This window comes from Trachurus trachurus, assembly GCF_905171665.1.
Source record: "Trachurus trachurus genome assembly, chromosome: 18".
NCBI lineage: Eukaryota > Metazoa > Chordata > Actinopteri > Carangiformes > Carangidae > Trachurus > Trachurus trachurus.
In genome coordinates this window covers 24,233,435-24,257,964 of record NC_139909.1, presented here as the reverse complement: position 1 = coordinate 24,257,964, position 24,530 = coordinate 24,233,435, and the positions used below count along the sequence as shown (strand labels likewise).

The 24,530-nt window shown below is 43.0% G+C and overlaps 1 protein-coding gene across 1 annotated transcript; it reads right to left on the bottom strand.

Annotated features, from left to right (window-relative positions):
- Window positions 1-451: 451 nt before the first annotated feature.
- Window positions 452-23,899, bottom strand: gigyf1a (GRB10 interacting GYF protein 1a). Its single transcript, XM_083993302.1, has 25 exons — window positions 23,689-23,899; window positions 18,716-19,355; window positions 18,554-18,617; window positions 15,404-15,533; window positions 15,126-15,221; window positions 14,782-14,899; window positions 13,719-13,827; window positions 13,211-13,413; window positions 11,918-12,183; window positions 11,345-11,468; window positions 11,055-11,237; window positions 10,013-10,167; window positions 9,074-9,242; window positions 7,860-8,164; window positions 7,102-7,202; window positions 6,345-6,445; window positions 6,185-6,258; window positions 5,855-5,989; window positions 5,487-5,702; window positions 5,158-5,372; window positions 3,863-4,020; window positions 3,530-3,693; window positions 3,309-3,353; window positions 2,338-2,482; window positions 452-650 (listed from the first exon to the last, which is right to left on the bottom strand). The coding sequence occupies exons 3-25, from the start codon at window positions 18,586-18,588 to the stop codon at window positions 583-585; spliced, it is 3,315 nt and encodes a 1,104-aa protein (XP_083849428.1). The 5' UTR covers window positions 18,589-18,617; window positions 18,716-19,355; window positions 23,689-23,899; the 3' UTR covers window positions 452-582.
- Window positions 23,900-24,530: the final 631 nt, after the last annotated feature.

Genomic DNA, 24,530 nt, shown 5'->3' with positions numbered 1-24,530 from the left:
ACAAGAGAAATATCAACAGTGTTTGTCTTTCGAGAAAGGATTTGCTCTCTGATAAGGTTTCAACTAAAGGTCCCCCTGACTTTGAAAACCTAACAGCCCGACCATTCACCCCACCGACTGTTTCACCGCCCCCTTCCAGTTCCGACGCAAATGCACACAGGTGGTGTGTATGTACACACACTGTGTGCGCACTGATTCCAAACACTCACACATACATACACGAAAAAAAAAAAAAACTATTCAAATCCCCTCTCAATAAAGTGCATTAGTTCAGTATAAGGTGCTTAATCTTTTGAGTGCCAGAGGATACCCATCTTCCTTTTAACCTCACCCCTCCTCACCCTCTTCTCCCCTGCTCAAGTGATCAACTGGTGCAGCAGAGAGCCCTTTTTCTCTCCAGAGGGAAGGCAAGAGTGGGAGGCGCAGATCCAGGCGCCTCCACCCTGCACCTCCCCCTCGTTGCGCGCGCTCCCTTTCCTACCCCCTACCCCCGGTTCCCCCAGCAGTGCACATTCGTCATCAGGTTTGTCTGATTAAAAGACAGAAGGCCTCAGGTAGCTATTGCTGCTGCGCTGCGTCACATCAGTAATCCTCCACCATCTCCATCTCATTCAGGCTCAGACACTCGCCCGTGTTGTGGAATGAGTACCCTGCAGGGGAGAGGGGGGAGGGGAGGAGGGCAGAGAGGAGAGACGGAGAGAACAGAGTGAGATCAGAGGAGAATGGGACACGGGGGAGTTTGATAGGCTGGCTTAGTGCAGGTGGGAGATAAAAACTACAATTCAGAAGCTATCTGATGGAGGAGCCCTTCAGTTAAACAGTGTTTGTAAAAGTAAAAGTTTGAGGCAGCTTATGGCGCTTTTCCACTACACAGTCATGGCACAGCAGGGCTCGGCACGGCTCGGTTTCGCTGCTTTTCCATCACAGCCGAGTTCTTCATAGTTCCTCCTCAGCGGGGGCGGGGTCGTCATATCACGGCAGCTACAGCCTCGTCGTCTTGCTCTCTTTTTCCGATCTTCTCGTCAACTCCTAACTCACTTGTCCACACCTCAATTATCCACACCTCAATTACAGACCACAGTGTGGTTTTCCACACAGCTGTCCTTTAACTCACATGAAAGAACAGTCCCGGAACAGATCAGTGGGTCGTGTTGTTGGTGTGTTTTTAAAATTAGTGGGTTTGACCTCCGACTCTTACAGTGACGACAGTGGAAGGCAGTCGGCTGACATCATGTTTTAGTTGCGTTACCAAAAGTGTAAAAGGTACTAGGGGCTAGTGGAAAAGCAAAAAAACGAGCCGTGCCGTGCCGTACCATGCTAGTGGAAAAACGCCATTAGTGAGACAGTGAAAAAAGCAGAAAACATAGATAGTACTCACATTTAAGCTAAGCAGAGAAAATGTAATGGATGAGATCAAGTGTTATACAGTGAAAAATGAAACTTAACGTTTATGTGAATTTTCCTTGTACATACCAATTATCAGAGTTCGACTCTCCAGGTTTTGTAGGAACAAATAACTGGACAGATTTCCCTCTCAAATCTATATCAGAACAATTATACAACTGCATCTATACCAGTCATTCATATCCATTCTTTTTCTTCTTCTTTTTTTTATCAGTTTTTTCTAGCCACCTGTTTCCATCTACTGGAGGAGTCAGTAGATCCTATCTCTGTGTTTGTGCTCCCCAGAGATCCTGGCTACATAAATAAACTTCAGACAGAAGCCAGCCCTTTGAGCACCTCCTACTCACCACCTGAGTGGCAGTGTTGCTGTTTCACTCACATTGATGACTAACTATAGACGTCTGTGAAGTGGAGCGATATTTAGGAGCAACTGTGTGAATACAACAATATTATAAAATGACATCCAAGCAGCTTCTTTCTCAACAAAACAACAGTAATGCATCACTGCTTTGAATTAATGTGTGTAGAAGTCTTACTAACTTATTTGAATGTTTATTTAAGCTTTTATACTTAGAACTATGAAGTTTAAAACCATATGTACTTTGTTATTCCAATAAATTATGTTCGTTCTTGCAACTTTGGAAAAAAAGTGAGTGTCAAGCCCAGAGTGGGTGTAAATGAGTGATTCGGGTGGTGTAATACTTTCTGCTGCGGCTTCAGAGGCATGTGCTTCTTCCGTTGCATTAACCGACTCCATTTGATCCCTTGATCCATGCTTACATTTTCCATCCTGGCTTGTTTTGTGTATACAGTCTTACTTTGATGTGTGTAGTTGTGTTTTGTTTAAAATCTGTGGTCAAGCTTTTTTAAAACACACTATTTATAGTTTCTGAGCATTTACAGATGAATCAAATCATAGTGAGGTTCACATACCTAAGATGCTGGGGTCAGAGTGCAGCATCATGGGCTGTTTCTTTTTCATCTTCCCACCCTGGTTGTCATAGAGACCAGCCTTGCTCATGTGGTTGGCTTGAAACATGGACTGCAGGGTGCTTGGATTCATACCTCGCATTGAGTCCTAGGAGCAGAGACGAGAGGAGAGGAGGGGATTTAGCCAGGGTGAATTAAACAGATTAACTAACACTACAATGCCAAAGATAATTGCTGAAATGAAAACTTAATTAGTTTCTTTGCTTCATAAGATTTAATATTCTGTGCTGTTGAGATTAGACCTGTGGTAAATTACAAACTCTGGCAGTATGACTGATTATTAGAGTAAGTCAACACCGCCGTGTTTGTCACCTGATCACCTCGCAGCAACAATGACTTCTTTGTCTATAGTAGCCTCAAGTAAAATCATATGCAACATTCCTTATGTTAAAGTGTTAAAGGGACAACAAGGGGTTTTGGAAAAGCGAAGCGTTTTCACACTACATTTATGAGCCTCCGCGCGCACCGTGAAATTCTTTGACCGGCGCAAGACAGACTCTGAAAGTCAGAGGTTCGAAGACGATCAGATACCGTCATAGTTCCGACCATAAACTGCGATTCGGCGGCATTATTCTCATGACTCGCCGGGCAGCGTCCGCAAAACCGAAAGTAAGGAAACGCTGGTCGGCTCGCCCAGCATTTCCGCCACCACTAATAATAACAAAATTACGATAGAGTCAAAACGATATATTTATCGAAAATGGGCCCATTAACAAGTGTGTGTTACGTAGATTCATCCACATTAATATGAGACTTTTTTATTGTCGCGGAATTTTTCGTTCCTCCTTGTTGTCCCTTTAAAAGAAAACTTATTAGTGCTTTTGGATAACAGAAATAAAACAAATACAACGATAATCTAAATGTCCTAACCCCATCGGTGTTTACATGTCCAGTATAGACATATTTGGGTTTACCTGCAGAGGGAAGTTCATGTTCAGTCCAGCCACTTCCTTTGATAACTGTGGGAGTGAAAAAGAGGAGGGGGTGAATTTATGAAGTCACACTGCAGCAGCACACTCAAAGGTTGTAGAAAGCTTAGTATTGGTATTTACAATCATATAACATGACGATCTCATGTCAAATCCACATTCTTAACTCCTTTTCTATCCCCTCTGAGAGGACACATGAACCCTACCTGCTGCTGCTGTCTCTGTTGGTTGGCTTTCTGTTTGGCACGTCGCTCCAGAAACTGTTTGGCGAACTCTTTGGCTTCCACTGTGTCCCCTAGGTAGGACCGGATGAAGTCCAGCACTGCATAGGGAGACTCCACCTCCTTCAGATACGCCACAATGGTGGCAACTAAACAAAGGCAAACACAGTTTAAATAGAGATGCTGGAGATGGAAGGTAAAACCACTTGTATAGCCACATAAATACTACGTTCTATTCAACACATAGAAGTGAATTATTTAGGTTGAACTTCTGTCACCTCTTGATACAGTTTAACACATAAATGCTGAGCGGCTTACCATCCAGAGAGGAGGAGGAGTTGTTGGCAGAGGTGTTGAGAGCATGCAGCATCTGTTCACACCAGGTGGTGAAGCCGTCCTGAGGCTTCATGCCCTGCAGCAGCTTCAGCAGCTTGTCCTCCTCGTCCGTACGCTTACGACGCATCATGTACTGCTCACTAGAGGACATACAGACATAAGCATATTAGTTATAGTGACCAACTAAAAGACATTCAGCTTAAAGCTACGGTAGGCACAATTTGTTTTGAAAACAAGCTTACAGCTCCCGGCATCTTTGACCAATCAATCTATTCTGGTCTGGGGGTTCCTGATTGGTTGAAGGGCCAGCTCTACTCTGTCCTAACAAATAGCGAGGACAGAGTAGGGCCTCCCGACAGAGTACGGCCAGCCCCTCAACCAATCAGGAACCCCCAAACCAGAATAGATTTGATTGGTCAAAGATACTAGGAGCTGTAGGTTTTCAAGCTGCTGCATACAGAGACATAGAGAAACACTGTGATCGCCCAAAACACACAGACCTTTCCTTACTGATGGCTGAAGGAAAACACAATTTTCTTTAAAAAAAAGTTAATAGTTTGTGCCTGCCTATCCCAGCTTTAAAGGGATAGTTCAACATTTTGGCCCATTGCCATAATTCATAGTCATAGCAGTAGGTTTGTTACCTTTAATTGTCGGTGCAAGCTGTTTTTAGAACGGCGTAGCAGAGCCGCAAGCTGCTCAGAGCTATGCTACGGAAGCTAATGGGATTTCTTGGTTTCCCTCATCAAACTCATCAAATACACAATCCAACAACTCTTGTGACCTGCACATTCACCACGATATGAGATAATAACGGAATGCCATGAGACAGAGTTGTTTTCGAAGTAAATGCAGAGACTGCTTGCTGAAAAACTGGCCCCGACGGGAACGCGCATCAGCGGGTTTGCATGAATTTACCGTTCTGTTATTATCTCATAGCATGGTGAATGTACAGGTCACAACTTGTCCACCAGAGCGTTTTGGAGGTGTTGGATTGTGTATTTGATGAGTTTGATGAGGGAAACCAAGAAATTCCATTAGCTTCCGTAGCGTAGCTCTGAGCAGCTCGCGGCTCTGCTCCACCGTTCTAAAAATAGCTTGCACCGACAATTAAAGGTAACGAACCTACTCCTAAGACTATAGAGATTATGGCAATGGGCCAATTTGTCAAAATGTTAAACTATCCCTTTAATCTTGCAACGTTATCTTCAGCAGTATAAAAGTGGATTTACAGGATTCAAAAATCAGTTTAGTTTGTTTGGTCTAGTCGTGTGTACCTGAGTGACGGGCTGCTGCGGCTGTTCTTCAAGCCCATGTTGTTGCTGTTGCCGCGCAGGCCGGACTGGTTCTTCACAGCCTCGTCCCACATGCCCATGCTGCCTGAAGAGCTTCCGCTGCTGCTTTTGCCCTCCATCCCTCCAGGCCCGCCCCACATGCCCACGCCATCCCATTGGCTTCCCATGGAGGAGCTCCCCATCGACATGCCAGGGTGCTGGAAACACAGAGATGAACCAGGCGGGTTATTACGACCAAATACACATTTCAATCAGCAACACGCCAACATCATCTCTACGTGAAACCTCTGAATTATAGAAGTGGAACTCACGCGGTCTCTCTGCTGCTGGGCTCTCTGCTGCTGCTGCTGCTTCAGGAGTCTCTCCGCCTCCTGCTGCATCTCCATCAGAGCCATAGCCGGGGACTTTCCTGTCTTGGAGAGGCCGGAGGAGGGACCCCCGCTCCAGCCTGAGCCGCCAGCCCCAGGACCCTGCTGCTGAGGGGCCTGCTGCAGCAGCTTCATGATCAGTTCTTGCTGCTGACGACACTGCAGGAGGACATGCCAGACGTCAGCAGTGAACAGCTTGTATTACTCTTATTTAGAGACTTCCCTCATTCTGTTAAACCGAATACTTCATTTCACAGGCTTATTGTTTGGTCTGATAAAATCTAAAGGAGGAAAATCTTCCTTCTTCTGACCTGCTTGCGTCTGAAGAGCTCCTCCTCCTCCCTCCTCTTCTGCTCCTCCTGCCTTCGCTTCTCTTCTCGCCTCTTACGCTGCTCCTCCTCCTCACGCTTCGCCCTGAGTTCAGCGTCTCGCCTCTCCTGCTGGAGCTGAGAGGAAAACAGTCAGAGTCAAACAGGATGACAGATTACACTGAACAAATACAGCGGCTTTTACTTGTTTTGTAGCTGAAGTAGAATTGTATAAATGCTACAAATGCAAACAACACATGTGTAGGCAGTTTGCGTGGGAGCTTAGCTACAGCAGATGCAGAGCGTGTGCTCCGTGCTCTCGACTTAACTCACCTTTTGAAGCTGTTCGAGAGTTGGACCCTGAGTAGAAGGATTCATTGTTATGTCCCAAAGACTGGCTTCACCGCCTACAGAGAAATTAAATTGGATTATTCTGGCCTCACATGATGCATGGTTTGTGTTTTAGTTCAGGTGTGTGTGTCATGAAAAGTACCTGACGGCTGTGAAGCTGAGGTATGCATGTCCCACATGGACCCTGTATCTGGCACTGACATCGATCTGTTCATCGAAGGCATCATACCCTGCTCACTGCACCTGGAACAAACACATAGACACACACAAGCCACAAAAGCCCCACATGAAGATTCAAGTGGAAAAAGTTAACATGTGACTAATCTTTACTACTACCTAAAGTGAAAGCATAAACATGGACATAAATCTTTCTATATGTCCTGGCTCCTATCTCTCCATGTGTTAACCCTTCGTACCACAGGGTTAATGCTCGACTCCCTCACATTCTTCAACAGGACACAACAGCTCAAATACAATTGAGAACAACTTACATAAAGACAAAAGTTTCACATGACTCAGGATTAACTTGTTTAAATGGGTAAAATGTGTAAGTGCTCAATCTACTAAAACAATCATTAGTGAGATATATTCAGTAAACTCAAAGTGGAGAATATATGTTCAGTTTTGCAATCTCCAGTGTAGAGACACAGGTTCAGCTTTATTTCATCAGTCAGTAAGACATTGGTGTTCTGTTTTATGTATTAATCAGTAAGGCACAATATCAACTTCAGTTAGTAAAGGTAAATATTCAGTGTCACCCTAACACCCCACATGAAGATTCAAGTGAAAAAAGTTCTGATTTCCTCTGTGTCCTAGTTTCTGCCTTTTTGTGTCAAACAAATATTGTAAAACTAGTTCGCACACGTCTGGACCAATGATCCCAGCCCCCACAGACCCACCTGTTAATGAGCTGGAATAGCTGCTGCTGTTGGAGCTGCTGATAAAGAGCTGCTGCGGCCAGCTCTTGTTGCTTTTTCAGGCGCTCCTGGTCCAGGTTTCCCTGAAAAGGAAAAAGAGGAAGAAGAAGAGAGAGAGAGAGAGGGTCAGAACAATGCATCTTCAAACTCAATACACACAAGTAGAGCCATCACATAAATAGTGGGTTAAATCACAGAGAGAATGTCTTGTGGTGTGTTTTTACAGTGGTATTTATACAGTGGGACTTTAAGGCCCCACTGCAGATACCATCATGCACAGGGGATTGTACAAATTATACTGAAGAACTGAGTCTGAATTTCCTCATAAGGAAAAAGAAAATGTGTGTGCGAGTGTGAGGCTGTTAAAGCAGCACAAACACTAATTGTTAAAATTTAAACAGAACCAGGGGGCTGACCATACTTGTAGTTTTACGTACGATATGGAGCCGTCCCTGTTCCTCTCCAACAGTTTGAAGCTTGTATGCAGCTAGTGACTACGGTATACTGCTGGAAGGGATTGTAAAAGTGTAATTTGTATGACTCAGGTTTGATTACTCAGTCTGTCCCACTGCACAGACTATAGAAGGTAATAAAGAGAAATGAAGTGTAGCACAATTAAAAATCACAGGAAGAAGTGAATTGTGTTGTGGGAATCATTCCAGAAAGCCTGGAATGAAACCCCTCGTGCGACATAAAAACTTGACAATACATGAAGTTGGGATTAATTAATTTGCAATTACCATAACCTGTCTATCAATCTTGCTTCTCCTCTGCATCATCCCCCCCTCCCCATCCTCTACGTTGGCTGAGCTCTGACTCACAGTCCCGGCGGGGCCCCGGGTGGGCTGCGGGCGCTGCGTCGGTGGTGGCTGTCTCACCAGCAGCGGCGGCGGGGAGGGCCCGGGGGCAAAGGGGACACGGCCCCACATCTTGATGACGTCCCCCAGGGGCTGAAAGCCCTCGTCGCAGCCCCGCTTCACCAGCAGGGTCATGGTGAAGTAGCCAGCCTGGAACCACTCGCACATTTCCACTGTGGTGAAGGGACCTGATGGGAGGGACAGACGATGAGCGTACGATGCAAAAACCCCTGTGGGTATTTGCCTGACTTTGTGTACCACATTCAAATGTTGTCAGACTGCATGCTGCTGGGGTCAATATGAGGCATAGTAAAACATTAGATCTGAGTGTAGTAGTTGGGGCCACGGGGCCATCGCACCGAGCACTATTGTTATTGTGTGGATTTTTTCCTACATAATATTCTTTTTCTTTTTCATCTTCTAGACAAATTTTGGTTCACTACTAGTCCTACAACTCGAAGAGTTGCGCGCACTCCTCTCCCACACACACAGGTAACTTCATGTGATTAAAGTCACACACACACAGATACACACAGGTAACTCCTCCATACAGTGCTTATAGAAAGATGATCATGTGTCTAGTTGATTAGCTCTGTCTTGACCTTAAGGTCGTGGGTTTGATTCCCATGTTGACAGAGATGGCAAAACCGGCCGTAGCTCCCGTGGCCCTATCAAAATTTCCCAGAGGAAATGTTCTAGTTTTTGTTGTTGCTGCTTTGTTTGTTTCTTGTTTTTGTTTTGTTGTCAGTGTCTGTTGTGTTTTGGGGGTATATGTTTGAATATTATTTTGGTTCTCCGACTGCTGTGAATGGGACCAGCCCCCATTTAGGACTGGAAAAAAGTGTTTCGCTTTTCTGACAATTTTTTTTCTCTGTGTTGCCAAGCTTGTTTCACTATGTTCTATTTAATTTATTCTGATTTATCCTAAGTGAGGTAACATGAGATATGTATGTATACTTCGTAAGCTGTTGATCAAAATATGAAAAAATATAACAAAAAAAAAAGCAGACTACATACTGCTGTGAGCAGCTGAAATTGTACTAATATGCTTTGCTTGCATATACAAGTGTTGTAAATTCCCCAGTGTGTGCATGTACCCTGGATCTCTCCCTGCGGGTCCTTGTAGAACCACTTCATGGCGGCCTCGTGAGACAGTGGCAGAGCAGCTGCTGTGTTCCTGCTCTCCTGCTGCTGCTGCAGCGCCTGCGTGAAACACTCTTCTTCCAGAGAGGTGTCCTGCAGCGAGGCCACCATCTTCTCCGCCTCCTACACAACACACAGACGTACACAGATTCACTGGATGTTCATGGTAATGATGCATGACATTATTATTTACAGTGTTGGGCACGTTACTTTAAAAATGTCATTGGTTATAGTTGCTTGTTACATACCGCAATAAGTAAGTAAAGTGAGTTAGTACCTGAATTACTACATAATACATTTTAAATGTAACTATTGGGTTACTTTTTTTTATAAAATGCTCAAATATGTCAAATGCCTTGGACTCTAACCATAGCCTGTTTATCTGGAACTAACCAACTCACTCAGTATTCCTCCGCCCAGGCAGACAGGAATACTGAGTGAGTTGGTTAGTTCCAGATAAACGGCTTGTAACGGTGTTATAACTGGAGAAACAGTAACTTTTTTTGATTACTCGTTACTGAAAAAAGTAGCACAAAGCAAATATTCACATTTCCTTTTCATTCATGAACCTCTCACACATTGGTCTGACACCTGTAATGACAGATTCCAGATTCTTTGAATAGCCTCTTCCACATTTCACCAGTGTTAAACTGGTTGTACATGCACATGTGGCTGAAATATTACTTGCACTGTCTCAAATTTTTTGCTGCCCTCATTTAGGGGCAGTCTGGAGCCCTGTGTTAGTAACACTGTTATTCCCCTCACTGATTATTTATCATGTAGAGAAATCATCAGAATGAAAATAGACTGTTCAGCTTTGTTAAATGCACTTTGTTGTGATTATATAATATCTCCGAGGCAGCTGCTTGGAGTACGTCTCCTGCTGTTCCTACCTGCTGCAGGTGCTTCATGCCCTCGTCGTCCTCGATGTCTCCTCCAGATGGAGGGAGGAGAGGAGCAGAAGAGGAAGGGGGTGGGGGAGGCAGACTGGAAGAGGTGGCGACGCTGGGGCTCAGCTGGGCCTTGGAGCCCCCTGCCGGAGCCATGTCTGACACGAAAACAACAACAGAGAGAACAAACATTAGTAAAACAATGGGTCCTATTTTTAGTATTTCTATTAATGGTATGGTAATGGTGGATGTGGGGAGGAGGGGGGGGGCATCTACTTGCTCTGTATCAGATACAGCAGGAACAGCGGGTTCAGTAAACAAGATATTAAATGACTGGGGCTAAACATATTGTATATCAACCCAAAATATCCACGTGGCTCTCTCTCTCACACACACTCACACACACACACAGACACACACAGACAGCGCTGTAACGAAAAGGGGCCGAACGAAAGAGGTCACAAACTCAAAACTAACAGAATCAGAAGGCTTCTAAAGCTCCAAATCAGGATCTACTTTAAATTACTCTTTGTTATCATCCAAACAGGAGTGTGCAGTATAATGAGAGATTCCCATTCATGTACAATGCAGAAAATACTGTCAGGTTAAAAAAAATTTAGTCAAAAACTGATTTGCAGTGATTTCTCATTGCTAAATAAAACGTTGCGCTACATGACATTTCTCTACTTTTTTCAAGCAGCAGATTAAAAGAGTTTATTTTTAGAGGCATATGCAGAATGTAATTGCTTTCTAATGCTACTGACATCATTTTAGATTAATGACACACCAATTTCTTCTCACAGTCACTGAATTCAGCACTTCAGACAGGACTGTCAACCAGATTTAGAATATTGTTCATATTTTCTGCACATCACGCAGCCTCGTGTCTCACTTCTTTCACTACAAAGTCAGTCTGAACTATATGTACAATAAGTATGACCAGGATGAAATGACATTAACTTATAAACTGTATACAGAGGTGTGACATGTTTCTGCTGCTGACCAGATCAGTAGCTCTACAGACAACATTCAACACACGACATACCTTCACCTTGCGTGCTGTTGACCTTCACCGGGAGGCTGTTGCTCAGAGAGATATCCACCAATGAGCCTATGTTGTTGGGCTGGAGCTCCAGGGATGGAGGCATACAGTGTGTTGGAGGAGAAGACGAAGGGGACGCCGGCTTTGTCTCGCCATCGAGCATAGCAGAGCTGGCTTCTTTACTCTCTGTGAGGTGATGGCGGAGAAAAGGAAGGACAAAAATGTAATTAATAAAAGATGGAATAAATCGCTCCGAGCTAAGTATGCAAACAAAGTGCAGAACATTTCCTCACCCTTGTCTTGTCTTTCTCCATCAGCACTGTGCCTCTCAGTGTCAACATAGCACTCCTCCTCTTCCTCCTCCTCTATACCCTTAAACTCCAACTCCTCCTCCAAGATTGTCTCCTTGCCGCCCTTCTAGGGGGAAAGGAAAAATGTTAAACATAAAAGTTTAACAAACGTTAATGGACATTCTTGCTCTGATTTTATTATATATATTTACACATTTATTAATTAATTATTTTTTTCATGTATATATCTTTTTTTATAATAATACATATATTTTTTTACTATAATTTTATTATAGTTGTTTATTCATGTGCATCTCTATATAATCATATGTATAGGTATGTGATTATATATCTTGTGATCTATTTTTGTAACATATTGTGCATATGCCTATACTTTTCTTTAAATAAAATAAAAATTTGATCACAAAAAAAAAAAGAAAATTTAATTGATAATCATGGGAAATATCATACTGAAAATATAAAGTATGACTCCCGAGGATAATTGGATGTAAAAATACCAGTTCCCTTCAAACAGAATCACAATACACAAACAAACTCATCCTACACATACAGTACCTTCAGGGGCATGAAAGCTCCAGAGGAGTCAAACGTCCCCATCTCCCCGTCTTCCTCATCTGTGCACCACTCGGGCAGCCCGTCCCTGTCGTCCTCTAGTCCCTCGCTGCCTGCGCGCCGGCGGCCGCCACCGTGGCCGTCCGAGTCCCGGAAGTCGAAGTCGAACTTCCGTCGCCGGCTCTCGCCTGGAGCGTGGTCCCGCCAGCCTGCTGAGCGAGGACCGCCATCTAACAGAGAGAAGCCATCAGCCGTCAGTGATGATGGGACTATGAGAAGCAATGAGAGAAAAGCATGGTCAGGTTATTACAGTTATTCACACAGTCTCATAGTAAAATCTTGGAATATATCAAATAAAAAAAAAATTCTAAAAATGAGTTTAAACTAAAATGATGTTAGCAGAAGGTCCTTAAAGTTGTTTCATTCTTAGAAAGTGTGGAAGCCTCATACTGAAGCTCTGTTTCTCCACTGCCACTAGGTGTCAGTGTATCCACTGTTTGGGATTAGACCTGCTACACACACTGTTTAATGGAGTGTAAACAGTGGAATGAGAAATGATACAAATCACTGCCCGTTTAATTTTTAAAACTCATCAGCTCTCACTGTGTATGCTGATACAGACGCTCTGACTAACTTGTGCAGCACATTGCACTACACTCATTGCAGCTCTAACTTCTGCATTTATACATCTTTAAAACCACAGAGTATATTACAAAACAGAGCAGGCATCAAGGATCATGTATGAACTGTTGCTCAAGTCCTTTTAGAACGTAGGTCCTGTGGTTTTATATCTATATAAGTTATGACGCAAAAAGCCTATGAAAGTTTCAACATCTGTTGTTCCATGTTAATGTTCAGACTTGGCAGATGGGAACATTTGAAAAGTCTTACATCTAAATTCTGTTTCATTTTTTACATTTTAAAAAGTTTTTAGATGAAATAAAATAAAACAAAATCATATCATAAGACAAAGAATTCACTGCATTATTATGTAGCGCTGGCTGCTGATTGAATCATCTGTTGAGTAATATCCACTTTAGCAGAAGTTGATCTTAGATCATCTAGCCTGTTGTGACGGCACAGACAGCAGAATGAGCAACAGACTGGAGCCTTCCGTTTAATTTACCCACTCTAAACTGAGCTAAGAGCTACAGTCCTTTCACACTGGTAAATATAATCATATCAAAAACATGTGCAGTGTGCCAATCACCCATCTCAACCAGGAGGCCTTTGCCCTTTCTTTTGTATAGCTCTCATGTTCAACACAAACAAGGGTTAGAGGCGGTGCTATCATACCATCCCTGCGGGATCCAGCGAGTCTCCAGTTGGTGCCTGGCTCCGCCCCCTCCTCCTCCTCCTGCTCCTCCCGGAGGGTGCGCCAGTTATCACTGTCAGCCCTTGTGTACTCCTTCCTCCCCGGACCCACGGGACCTGCAGCCTCTTCAAAGCCAGGACGCCCTACCTCCCGCCGCAGCGGCTTCTCGAAACGACGCTCCCCCCTGAGGAAAAGAGGGGAAATGGAGAGGAATTACACCAGTTGAGTGATAAACAGAGGAAAACAAGCCCCAAACATTAGGACTAGCTCGACCAACTCAACTCTCCGCTGCATTTCCGTCTACAACAATGAGCTAAATACAACGTGAGTGCAAAAATCTAGAAAAAAATACCATAAGCAGATGATAAGGTTTAATGCATGTGATGACAGCTCCTCTCAGCAGTGAAGATACAACACCTGCAGTCATACTTGACTTCCCCATCCTTCTACAGACATTTCTTTTATTTTGATAATGAGTCTTTTTCTCACCGATCATCCCAGCTCTGGCTGCGGTGGATCTCTCGGACGCTGCGGCCAAATCCAACCTCCACATCTTCAATACTTCTTTGGTAGAATCCACCTTCACCACGACCTCGTCCTGATTATACACACAGAGGGAAGATGGTGTTTAATACTAGAGCTGCAACAATTCATTGATTAATCGCACAATAACTGATTAGCGTCAACTATTTTGATAATCGAATAATCAATTTGAGTAAAAAAAGTAAATATTTTCTGATTTCAGCTTCTTACATGTGAATATTTCTGGTTCCTTTGTTCCTTTATGACAATAAACTGAGTATCTCTTTGGTTTGTGGACAAAACAAGACATCTGAGGACGTCATCTTGTGGTTTGGGAAACACTGATTAACATTTTTCAACATTTTCAACAACTAATCCATTAATCGTTTAAACAATCGACCGATTACTCGAGAATGAAAACAATCGTTAGTTGCAGGGCTATCTAATACAATCATCATCGTTTATATCATTTGACAACACGCTTCAATAATCTCGTATCCACTGCAAGCTGCTGACAATCATAAAAAAACACCAACACGCGCGCACAAATAATGAAACCCACACAGGATCATTCCTCCCAGCCGTTTCCTCGTCGGCTCAGGACCGGACGGCCTGGTGTTTACGTTGGCTGTTCACATGCGTGAGGCGCTCTGTGTGTGTGTGTGTGTGTGCGCAAGGTGAGTTCTTAAGCTCGGTGGTTTTTTAAGACAGGTGTGGCTGGACAAAAGGAGGACTATTCAAACAGGCCAAGAGGAAGTGTGCTGCATCAAGATGGTGGAAGAAAAGGGGGAAATAAACACTCGAGTGGTTGGCTTGAATAAACTGTTTTACTTTCCCTGGATAACAGCCATTGTAGCTGCAGCCAAGGGGTTCGGGCAGCCGCTCTGTTGCTGTTGGACTCGTGTGAGCTGCAGCGCGAGAGGTTGTGGATTTATCATAAGTGCACTTAGGCTGAATCAATGCCGTCCTTTATATGTTGGTGTTTCTCTTAATGGTTTTATGAGAAGTTGTTTTGTTTTGTTTTTTTTACCTCGACCACCTCGTGCGGCCCCTCGTCCTCGGACCACTCCAGCCGGGGCAGCTGCGCCCGCCCCCTTTCCCATGAGCCTCAGCACCGCCACACTGTTCACAGACATGGAGAAGTTCCTCTGCGGAGAGAGAATGGAAAGAGCGAAAGGAGGAATGTGAGGCATGTGAGCTCACACAGCCACATTTGACAACCAGCAGAGCGGCCCGCTCTCCGCTCTCCGCTGCAGCTTGTATCGCAGTCAGACGCCACATGACGGCACTCGAGCGGCTCGGCGTTAGCGGGTATTAAAGTGCTTTTTTTTTTTTGCAATGTTTGTGCGGTGTGTGTGTATGTGTGTGACGGACCTGCTCCTCCTCAGTGAGAGGCACCAGTGCCAGTGGCTGCATGGGCTCATCTTGCAGAATAGCAGCAAACTCCTTATCCTGCATGTCCTCTGGGACCTGGAGCAGCAACAGTAGGAGCATAACAAGAGAAAAACACATTGAAACTTTTACCATGACTGACCTACAAACAGATCCTCAGCTCTGTGGACAGGGAAGTATCTTTTAAAGAATATTTTAACTTTCTAAGAACTGTAAAACATTGAAGATCATTTCCTACAATCCTACGTGTTCGTACTAACCTTGTTGTCTTTGATATAAAGTGCTAACATCTCCTCTCGGCCGTAGCGGTACTCGGCCAGCTTGTACTTTGGCATGGCGGGGGAAGGAGGGGGGGACGTCACACTCCCCCCACTGGACAGTGCACGGAGCCTGTGTGAGGAAGAAGAAAAAAAAAAAGACTCCTCAAGGATCTGGACTGTGCTTTCTCCGCTTTTCGGACCAGCCGCGGCAGCGCACGTCGCATGTTTGCAGCGCTTCTTTGACTACTGACATGCACTGTAGAAAACACTACTTATAAATAACTGTGAACTCCCCTGTTGGCACATAGCACACAAACGAGCGAGAGCGCGATTGTGTAACCATGATGGAGTTCCTTTTAATCTGACTTGGAGGAGAAGAAAAAAAAATAACATATCTAACAACATCCATCTTGCAGCAGGGAAAAGGAGAATTTACTAAATGTTCTGTAACAAATCACCCATCCTCCTACGCAGGTCCCCCTGAATACACTTGGCTCAACACAGATGATATATTAGCTTTCCAATCTCAAGATTTCATTTTAAAAAGCTATTACTAGCAGGCCGGCTTCCAAGGGCCTGTTGTTTAACAATGGCTCCATTCACATGCCTCTACAAAGTGTGTCATTGACTCTCAGCCCCACATCAAAACCATATGTAACTCAGAGATGTGGATGAGGGGTAAAGGAGGGGGTGTAAAAGGTAAAGGGAAAAGCATCATGAAAGCCAAGTTGCTAGCATGTGGCATATCAAAGAGGGGAAAAATAAGTGGAGCAGCAGCGACTAATATGCATAATAAGAGAAGAAGCTGCAGAAACACGCCAGTGGGTGGGGTACAAAGAAATATCTTTGCATATTTGTATCCACTCCACTTGTAGCCAAATTTAGTTTCCTTCCCTCATAGGACAAAGCTTGAAATCTGAAGGATCGTCCCCTCACTAGGACCTGAGAGATGCTCCAGAAATCTAAACGAGTGACAGGCTGTTGAGTTCCCAACGCCGACAAAACCCTCAAATGCTTCTTGATCGTTTTTCGTAACGCCAACCAGGGCTCTTGAGCTTGTAAACACGCTGGCAGGCAGCTGTATGTGGCGAGCACGTGAAGCGGCGCTCGCAGTCCGGCTACATTAAAAAAGGGCACAAGGATAAAAGTGGCCTGGAGGGGGCCGTTGAGAGGAAAGCAGCTGCAGATGTGTAAAGAGAGAAATATTCTGGCGAGACTGGCACCGCACCAAGAATGCACACAGCAGTCACAGGCTGTTTGAGATGGAGAGTCAGAGCCAACCCCCCTCCGCCCCTCCACCCCCCACCCCCCTTCACTTTATCGCTACATAAACATTCACTGAACAGGAGGAGGAGAAACAGCAGGGACAGAGATGGACAGGAAGCCACTGTGACAAAATTTACATTCTGGCCTCAGGTAAAAAACAAACAAACAAAAGAACTGTTCTGCCATAGTTGTTGATGACACACACGGGTCTAAACACACTGGATTACACACAACAACTCACTGAAATCAACACTGTCACTGCAGCTTCTGTATGTATAGTTATAGCAATCTACTCATGTATATGTCTGTCCCTTTGCTGGTGGCCCTGAGAGAATTCATTCTGGTCGGTCTCTCAGCCCAGAACAAAATATGCAAGGATTATTTCCATTGTTAATCTTCTTATTATTTATGTCAGTTAACCATTGTATCCAGTCGTCAAGTGACTTTGGGTCAAATCAACAGTTATGTTAAAATGTTTGTTCAAAAAAAAAAAATTCAGTTCGCAAGCATAACAAAAAAATGAAGGGCCCTCAAGTCTGAAAAGCCAAGATTTTGCATTTTTAATTGGACGTTAAAGGGATATGCCAACTTTTTTTTTTTCGTGTCTTGTCTCACTCCCGAGTCCATGACAAGCAGATAGACACCATCCTTTCGACTGTGCGTGCAGTAACAAGGGAGAGCCTGTATCACCCGTAATTCCCGTAATTAGCTTAGCTCAAACGCTGGAAGTGTATAGGTAATGTTAGCCTGCCTCCACCTAAAGTCATCAGAGAAACTCTTCAGCAACTCTAAACGGAAACCGGCGGGCCGATCTTCGTCTCAGAGCTGACAAAACTCTCCGGTAAGGCATCTTGAGCGGTCAAATGCCGCTAACGGGACGAGATCGGTCAAAACGGAGGGTTCAAGCAAAGACGGTTTATTTTGATTCAAGCTAGCTACATCGAGGGTAGGTTAGCTTCCTATTTCAAAGTAAAAGCACAAATTCTTTCATCATGATTTTCTGTATGTAAAGGGCAACAGGTGTTCTAGCTTGAGTTAATGCTGAATTCGTCCGAACAAAATTGTAAACAGCTGGTATTTAGACAAATTAACGACACACTGCTGATCTAAACGGCTACTTTCTCACCTAAAAATGTTTGAATGTCGATAAAGAGAGCTAAAATGCTGATTTCGGCTGGGGTAGGAGGCAGGCTAACACTGCCGATACACTTCCAGCGTTTGAGCTAAGCTAATTACGGGCGATACGGCTCTATCTCCCTTGTTACTGCACGCACAGTCGAAAGGATGGTGTCTATCTGCTTTTCATGGACTCGGGAGTGAGGCAAGACACAAAAAAAATGTTGGCGTATCCCTTTAATAAAGCCGCTAGCTCTGTTAAACGTCTAATTATTAACTTTTTTACTCTATTTTTGTTAATTGGTACAAACTTAATATTTCAATTTAAAGTTTCAGAACATTTATAGTGGATACTGATACAGATTATAGCTTTTCTTTGGCCCCTTGGCCTTTTCTATCTTGGCATTATCAAGCCAAAAGGTTTAAAGGAATAGTTCACTAAAAAATGAAATTCACCCTCTGGACTTTTATTCCTCAAAGATGCACTTTGAGGAATAAAAACCTACTCCGGAGCATTCATCAGCATGAGGGTGAGTCAATAATGACGGAATTTCATTTTTTGGTTAACTATTCCTTTAAGGTTTCAACTAATATCACTTTAAACCAACAGGGAATAGGAGGGACAAGTATGTTCTGAATGATGGAAACTTGACACAAGGTCAAAAGCTCTACAACAAGCGTGTAAGTAGACCTTGGGCGACTTGATGAGTGTAGTGGTTGTATTTTATGAGTGATGTTGAAATAATATGAGGAAATCAGCTTGGTTACCATTCTGGGCCGAAGTTAAGAGTCTCAGCAGTCATATTCCTCACGTCCACACAGAACTGAGTATCTGAGGAGAAAAACAAAATAATTATTAGATCTTTCTTTTTCTTTTTTGAATGAGAAGAAGGATTTGTAGAGGATTAAATGCGTCTGCAATTGTCTTACCCTGTCCAGATGATCGGAGCAGGCTGGACTGGGCTGGACCAGGCTAGAGCTGGCTGGGTTTAGTTAGGCTTAGGTGACTAGAAGGCTGAGTGGTGTTTAAGCTGTGGTCACAGAGCTCCCCAAACACACAGACACAAAGAGAATAGCTGCCAGTTTCAGGTGCTTGAGGAATACCAGGTTATCAGGTCCAAACTAGGTAAAGGAAGGGGGTTCGACGATAGTTTGGAGAATGGAAGCTCCTGCTACTCACAGCCAAAAAAGGTTGTTGAACATAAAAAAGAAACAAAAAGAACCTTGGAAATTAATGATGGAACAAAATAAAAACACTCTTGCTAGTAATAATGTTTTCTTTCTTTTTTTTGTCTTTTTTCTTTTTTTTTGTTTTTACAGCAGTTATATCTCACATTAAAGTTAAAAATATGAACTGATTCATCAAAAAAGGTAACGCAGGAACGAAATAACAGCCAAAACAATGAATCAGGGCTGCTGGAACAGCTGCCAAGAGCAGACGCGACTCGCACTCCTCTTCTCCTTTCTCTCTCTCCCTCCGTGCCTTTTTCTCTCGCTCCAACTGAAATGTGGATTGACGGACACCCTCCAGGTAACTCCTTTATTTCCTGTCCTCCTCCCTTTGCACCACCTGGAGGAAAACAGACAACAGAAAAACACAAATAAAGAGTTTGAGATGGAGCCAGAGGAATCAAGACAATTCAAAGCAAGATGGAAAGAATAATGTTACAAGTGTGCGCCGAATAAATTAGCTTCTGGTGAGATAGGTTTTCACAGCTTGGCAGTCTGCCTCTGCCGTTATAGGAGAGGAAATGTAATTTGATTTCGTGATGTGTAGCCTTGACACACTATTTTCAGGGCAGCATGCCTTGGACTCACTGAAAGGTACCGGCCCCCAATTTGATCAATCTGTTACAGCACACTGAGCTGGGAGAAAACCACTGTGGTGTTCCATCGGTGGACAAATGAAATGGCAAACTATTTCTAGTTTAGTGCTCCATCATGGGCCAATGTTTCTGCTGCTCACAGGAGATTTTTCCATCCAGAAATGTAGGGAGTCTATTTCAGTGATGTTGGGAACCAGCTGCTTCTAAATGCATGCAGCTGGATGGGGAGAAGTTCCTGAAAATGTCATGGAAACTAAACCATTGACCACAAAACTATATTTCAAACGTTAATACCGATACACATGGATACAACACGCTGTGGTATGAATATCCTATAACCTTGCATTCAATAGTTTCTGGATCAACACTGACGTACGACAACAACTCATTTCAAATTAGAGTTCATAGCACGTGTTAGACTTTCCGTGCTTTCTAATACACAAGCACCAGGCCAACATCCTCTGTAGCAGCTGAATGCTAGATGTGATTTACTGCTGTTGGGGCAGTGGATGTGCCATCATATACAACGGCATTGACATTATGTTTCCTGGCAGTGTGTAACATTAGCTTATGCTGTTTTAGGCGACTGCTGGGCTAATTGCGTTTTTTGACATTTCTTTTACAGTCTGCTGCAGGTGGTGTTCTAATCAAGGAACACAACAGCAGCAAAACGGTGGAAGATTTTAATTAAAATTAGGCCTACCTTTTATCAAATAAGACATGAGGGTGTTTTTGTTTTTTTTCCTGCAATTTATTTTGCATGAATTAACCTTTAACAACAATCTGACACTATAAATTCAACACTTGATAGTTTGAGTTATAATTAAACCACAGAACTAGCACACTGGGGATATTTTCACATGTATATGGACTTCAGTGTCTTTGCCCTAAGGATTAATGTGTAGATGCTATCAAGGGACTGTAAATTCCAGGGACTTAAATAACACATTACCAGCAGTTGTTATGAGCTGTACACCATTACAACTGCTTTGTAGGTTGATTAAATATCACATTCATTGTAATACACAAATGAGACAATAGAAAATAGTTTGCCAAACTGCTGTGTTGTGTTGCTTATCATAACTCCTAGCTGGTTTTTTCCATTAGTTACGACATATGTGGATTGAAAATGTAGAATATTGTTTCATATAGCCTACTATACCTCTGACTCAAGCTCCAGCAGCACACACAGTCAAAGCCTGGTAGTATATATAGTTTTTGTATAAAAACAAAATAGAGGCTTAGAAGCAAATAATAAGGGAGACAAAATAGTTCCACAGCTAATGTTTTGGCACCACTGTGTAATAGGAATGTATGCTCATGCATTTAAAAAACACCATTTCAATTTTAACACGACTAAATATAAATATATTGTTGATTTTTGCCAAATATTCAAGGATTTTCCAGGACTTTCCTGACAACAAATCAGTGCATCTCCCCCCCGCCGCTGCACCGTGAGCAATCATTTCTAATTAAATCCAATCTCTTAATTATGCAGACTGATGTCCTGTTTCTGCATCTGATGATTAAAGTCTGTCGCAGAAACATTTGCTACAACTTATTTACTGGCCTTGGTGAAGCTGGCACTCAGACCAGGCATGACTCAAACTATTCTAATCAAACCATAAACAAATAAATAACTCCCTGTGACTCATGTCAGTCAGCTGTGAGCTGTTAAAATAGCATCCAGTGTCAACAATGTCAAAATACTTAAGGATATTTTTTGTCCACATTACCCAGCCTTGCATAACAATTTCACACTACAATTAAGATGCTCCATTCATTTTTTTTTTTTTACTTTTACATTGCTCACTCTGCACTAGTGCTGTGAACTGTGTCTTCTGCTATTTTTTAAGTTTTGTATGTCCATTGTTTGCAGCATTTTTTTCTCCTAATGTATCAATATAATCCAATAAGAATAAAAAACTTTTTTCTTTTTCTTTTTTAGTGTGAATAACTTTGGCAATCCTTGCACAGATTGGTGCCGTTTTCGGCAAGTATTGAAACTTCTGCATCTCTTTATGTTCCAGTGATTGGTGAACACAAAAAGTTATTGGAAAACATAAAGTCTACCAACACTGCAATACAGTCTACCTTATAAGCAAAGGACTTGTAACAGCACAACATTATATTACTGCAACATACACATATGAAAGACAACTGGATACTTTGACAATGACAGGTCCAGTTTGCATCAAACTGCAGTGGGGATATAAATGACTTGTTTTCCTTTTAAGTTCATCTGCTGGAGACAAAGTAGTTTGTGAGTACGTGTCTAAGATGAAGGTATGTCAACCTCTACGCCAACTTAAAGGGAATAATACAGTCATTGTGGTGACAAACTGGGAAAATAAGACAGACACAGTTGAAGAAAGACCGCTAACATAGTTTGATACAGCGCTTCAGGCTACTGCTGAGAATACGTCACGTACAGTGTCAGTGGCATGCAAAAGTTTGGGCATCCCTGGTCAAAATTTCTGTTAATGTTAACAGTTCAGCAAGTGGGAGAGGAAATGATCTCCAAAAGGCATAAAGTTACAGTCCCTTTACATTTTATACAATATACATACATTTTATCATTTTTTATATTTTTAAAATGACAGAAAAGGGCCCGCAGCAAACGTTTGGCCACCCTGCATCGTTAATACCTAGTAGCCCCCCCTTTGGAAACTATCAGAGCATGTAAATAGTAAATATCTTGTCTGATACCTTGGTCAAAGTTATCTGAGAGCTCAGTCTCCTGGGTTTCCCATTCTTTTGCAAGGTGCTGCCTTTGTTTCCCTTTTCCACTAGAAATTGTACAGATATTGAGAAATAACGCACAGATGTTCCTTAAAATATTGCAAACGAGTGTTTCATGTTTAACTTTATGCCTTTTGGAGATCATTTCATCTTCCACTTGCTTGACTGTTCACATTAACAGACATTTTGACCAGGGGTGCCCAAACTTTTGCATGCCCATGTACATCTGTGAACTATCCGATACTGATAATAATAAGCTATAGAAAATAATAGTATGTAAATAATTGCATCCTGCAATATAATGATTTCTTCCAGTTTAAACACAGCAATGAATCTAAACTTTTAACACAGAGACTCAGCACACATGACTGCAAATCATACAAATATCAATGAGATTTAGAAATAATTTCACACACACTACTGCATTAATAAATAATACGGATGGTTATCTCTATCAACTTTAACTTGGATTTTAAATATTATGATTTCCGACCACAATGGGGAAAGAGTTGATCTGCCCACTTTGCACTGAAAAACCTGAAGCAAGGTCACGAAAGAAAATCTCTGCTTGTAGAAAAAAAAAACTGATACGAATTGAGCATCTGAAAATTTGCAAATGCGATGGACTTCAAAACGTGGCGGGATAACGGGCTTCCAGGCTTCGGGATAACCTCCTGTAAAGCTACGTTAAAAGCTAACTTTACCCACAAACCTGATGGAGACTTGAACAAACTGAGTAATGCTAATTGTTTGGTCGTTCACATAGCCGACATACACACAAAATAGCTCGATTGGATGTTAGCTGCCGTCACTGGTTGCGGACTACATTAACAATCACATTGACCGTGCTTCAAGCTAATTAGCGCATATCGATTTGTTGAGAGGGAGAAAGATAAATCAACCGTTACAATCGTATTTGGGCCCAACAATATCATATTTCTGTTGCATAACAGAGATGAGTTAGCTAGCGTGCTACCTAACCTAGCACAAGGTATGCGTTGATCGTAAAGGCCTTGGCTTGTAGGTTCAAATGACACCAGATATGATGGCGGAGGGGGCGGAGTGTTGGGATCAGACTCCCCGGCCTGCTCCGCCAATGTGCGGACGACCACCTCCACTCTGCTGCCGCCGTTAAGCCGCGGCTACTGCGATGTAAACAAAACTAACACACTGACAGAAACGACAGGGTTTAACGTGTAAAAATTGCTCGGTGGAAGTGCGTTAATCGCGACAGACAAATCCAGCACGTCCGAGCAGCGAGAGCCGACGTTAGCATGTTAGCTCGCGTTAGCCAGCAAGCTAAAAGACAAGCTGCAAAGAGGAACCATGGCTTACCTTCACTGTTTATAGCTACCAGACTGGTTGTCTGCACGGTGCGTCTACAGCCAATATGTCGTCTGCATTGGTCTCTTTAAACACTGTAAACGTATTCATTCGACAGAATCGTACTTTCAGAAAGTCGTGCTCTGTGTTTTATTTATTATTTTTCCCTCTCCTCCAACGGTCGCTGCTGCGTATCAGTATGTGTCTGCTGGCTCCCAGTCGCTGCTCTTCTTGTTGTTTGTGTTTCGGAAACATGGCCGTCCGTGTGACACCACGTGACTGGACATTGACAAGCGGCTAACCAATGTTGTAGCAGGGCAAACACACCCCTATTTACCAGCCTGGACACTAATGGTGTCCACTTTGCACTTTGCGACGGAATTTTTTGAACAAGCGTCGTCTTCGGTGGATGGATTTAATTAGTGAGCGGGCAGTTAGAGCCGGAATATGAAGCGATATTAAAAGACACACACAGAAAACAGCTGGCTCCGTGCAAACTCGCGGGGCAACAACGTGTTAGTGCATTACGACGAAACTTATTTTCCACCGAGCTGTTTCATGAACTTTGTAGGTCGAGCTTGAGGTGCTTGAAATATTGAGTTTAAGGCCATCGATACCTTTGAAAGTGGACTGAATGACGAGTAGAGCATGTGCAATACGTTCATGGAGTGCTGTAGCCGGGATTAGTCGGCAGAGGGCGCTGTTGATCAACAGTGGCACCATTTGAACAAATTTTACTCCTATTGTTGCACAATTATTTTTATTGCACATTATTGCATTGCACGTACCACATAACATACCCCGTTTAAATGGGTTAATCCCTCATATATTGTATAGAAAAAAACATTAAAAAA

Excerpts from the sequence above, each read along its gene's own strand:
- gigyf1a (XM_083993302.1), bottom strand. The coding sequence starts at position 18,588 with ATGACTGCTGAGACTCTTAACTTCGGCCCAGAATG. Across the intron at positions 6,446-7,101 it reads CTATTCCAGCTCATTAACAG|GTGCAGTGAGCAGGGTATGA; the intron begins GTGGGTCTGTGG and ends TGTTTGTTCCAG. Across the intron at positions 3,694-3,862 it reads CTCCTCCTCCTCTCTGGATG|TTGCCACCATTGTGGCGTAT; the intron begins GTAAGCCGCTCA and ends GCCTTTGTTTAG.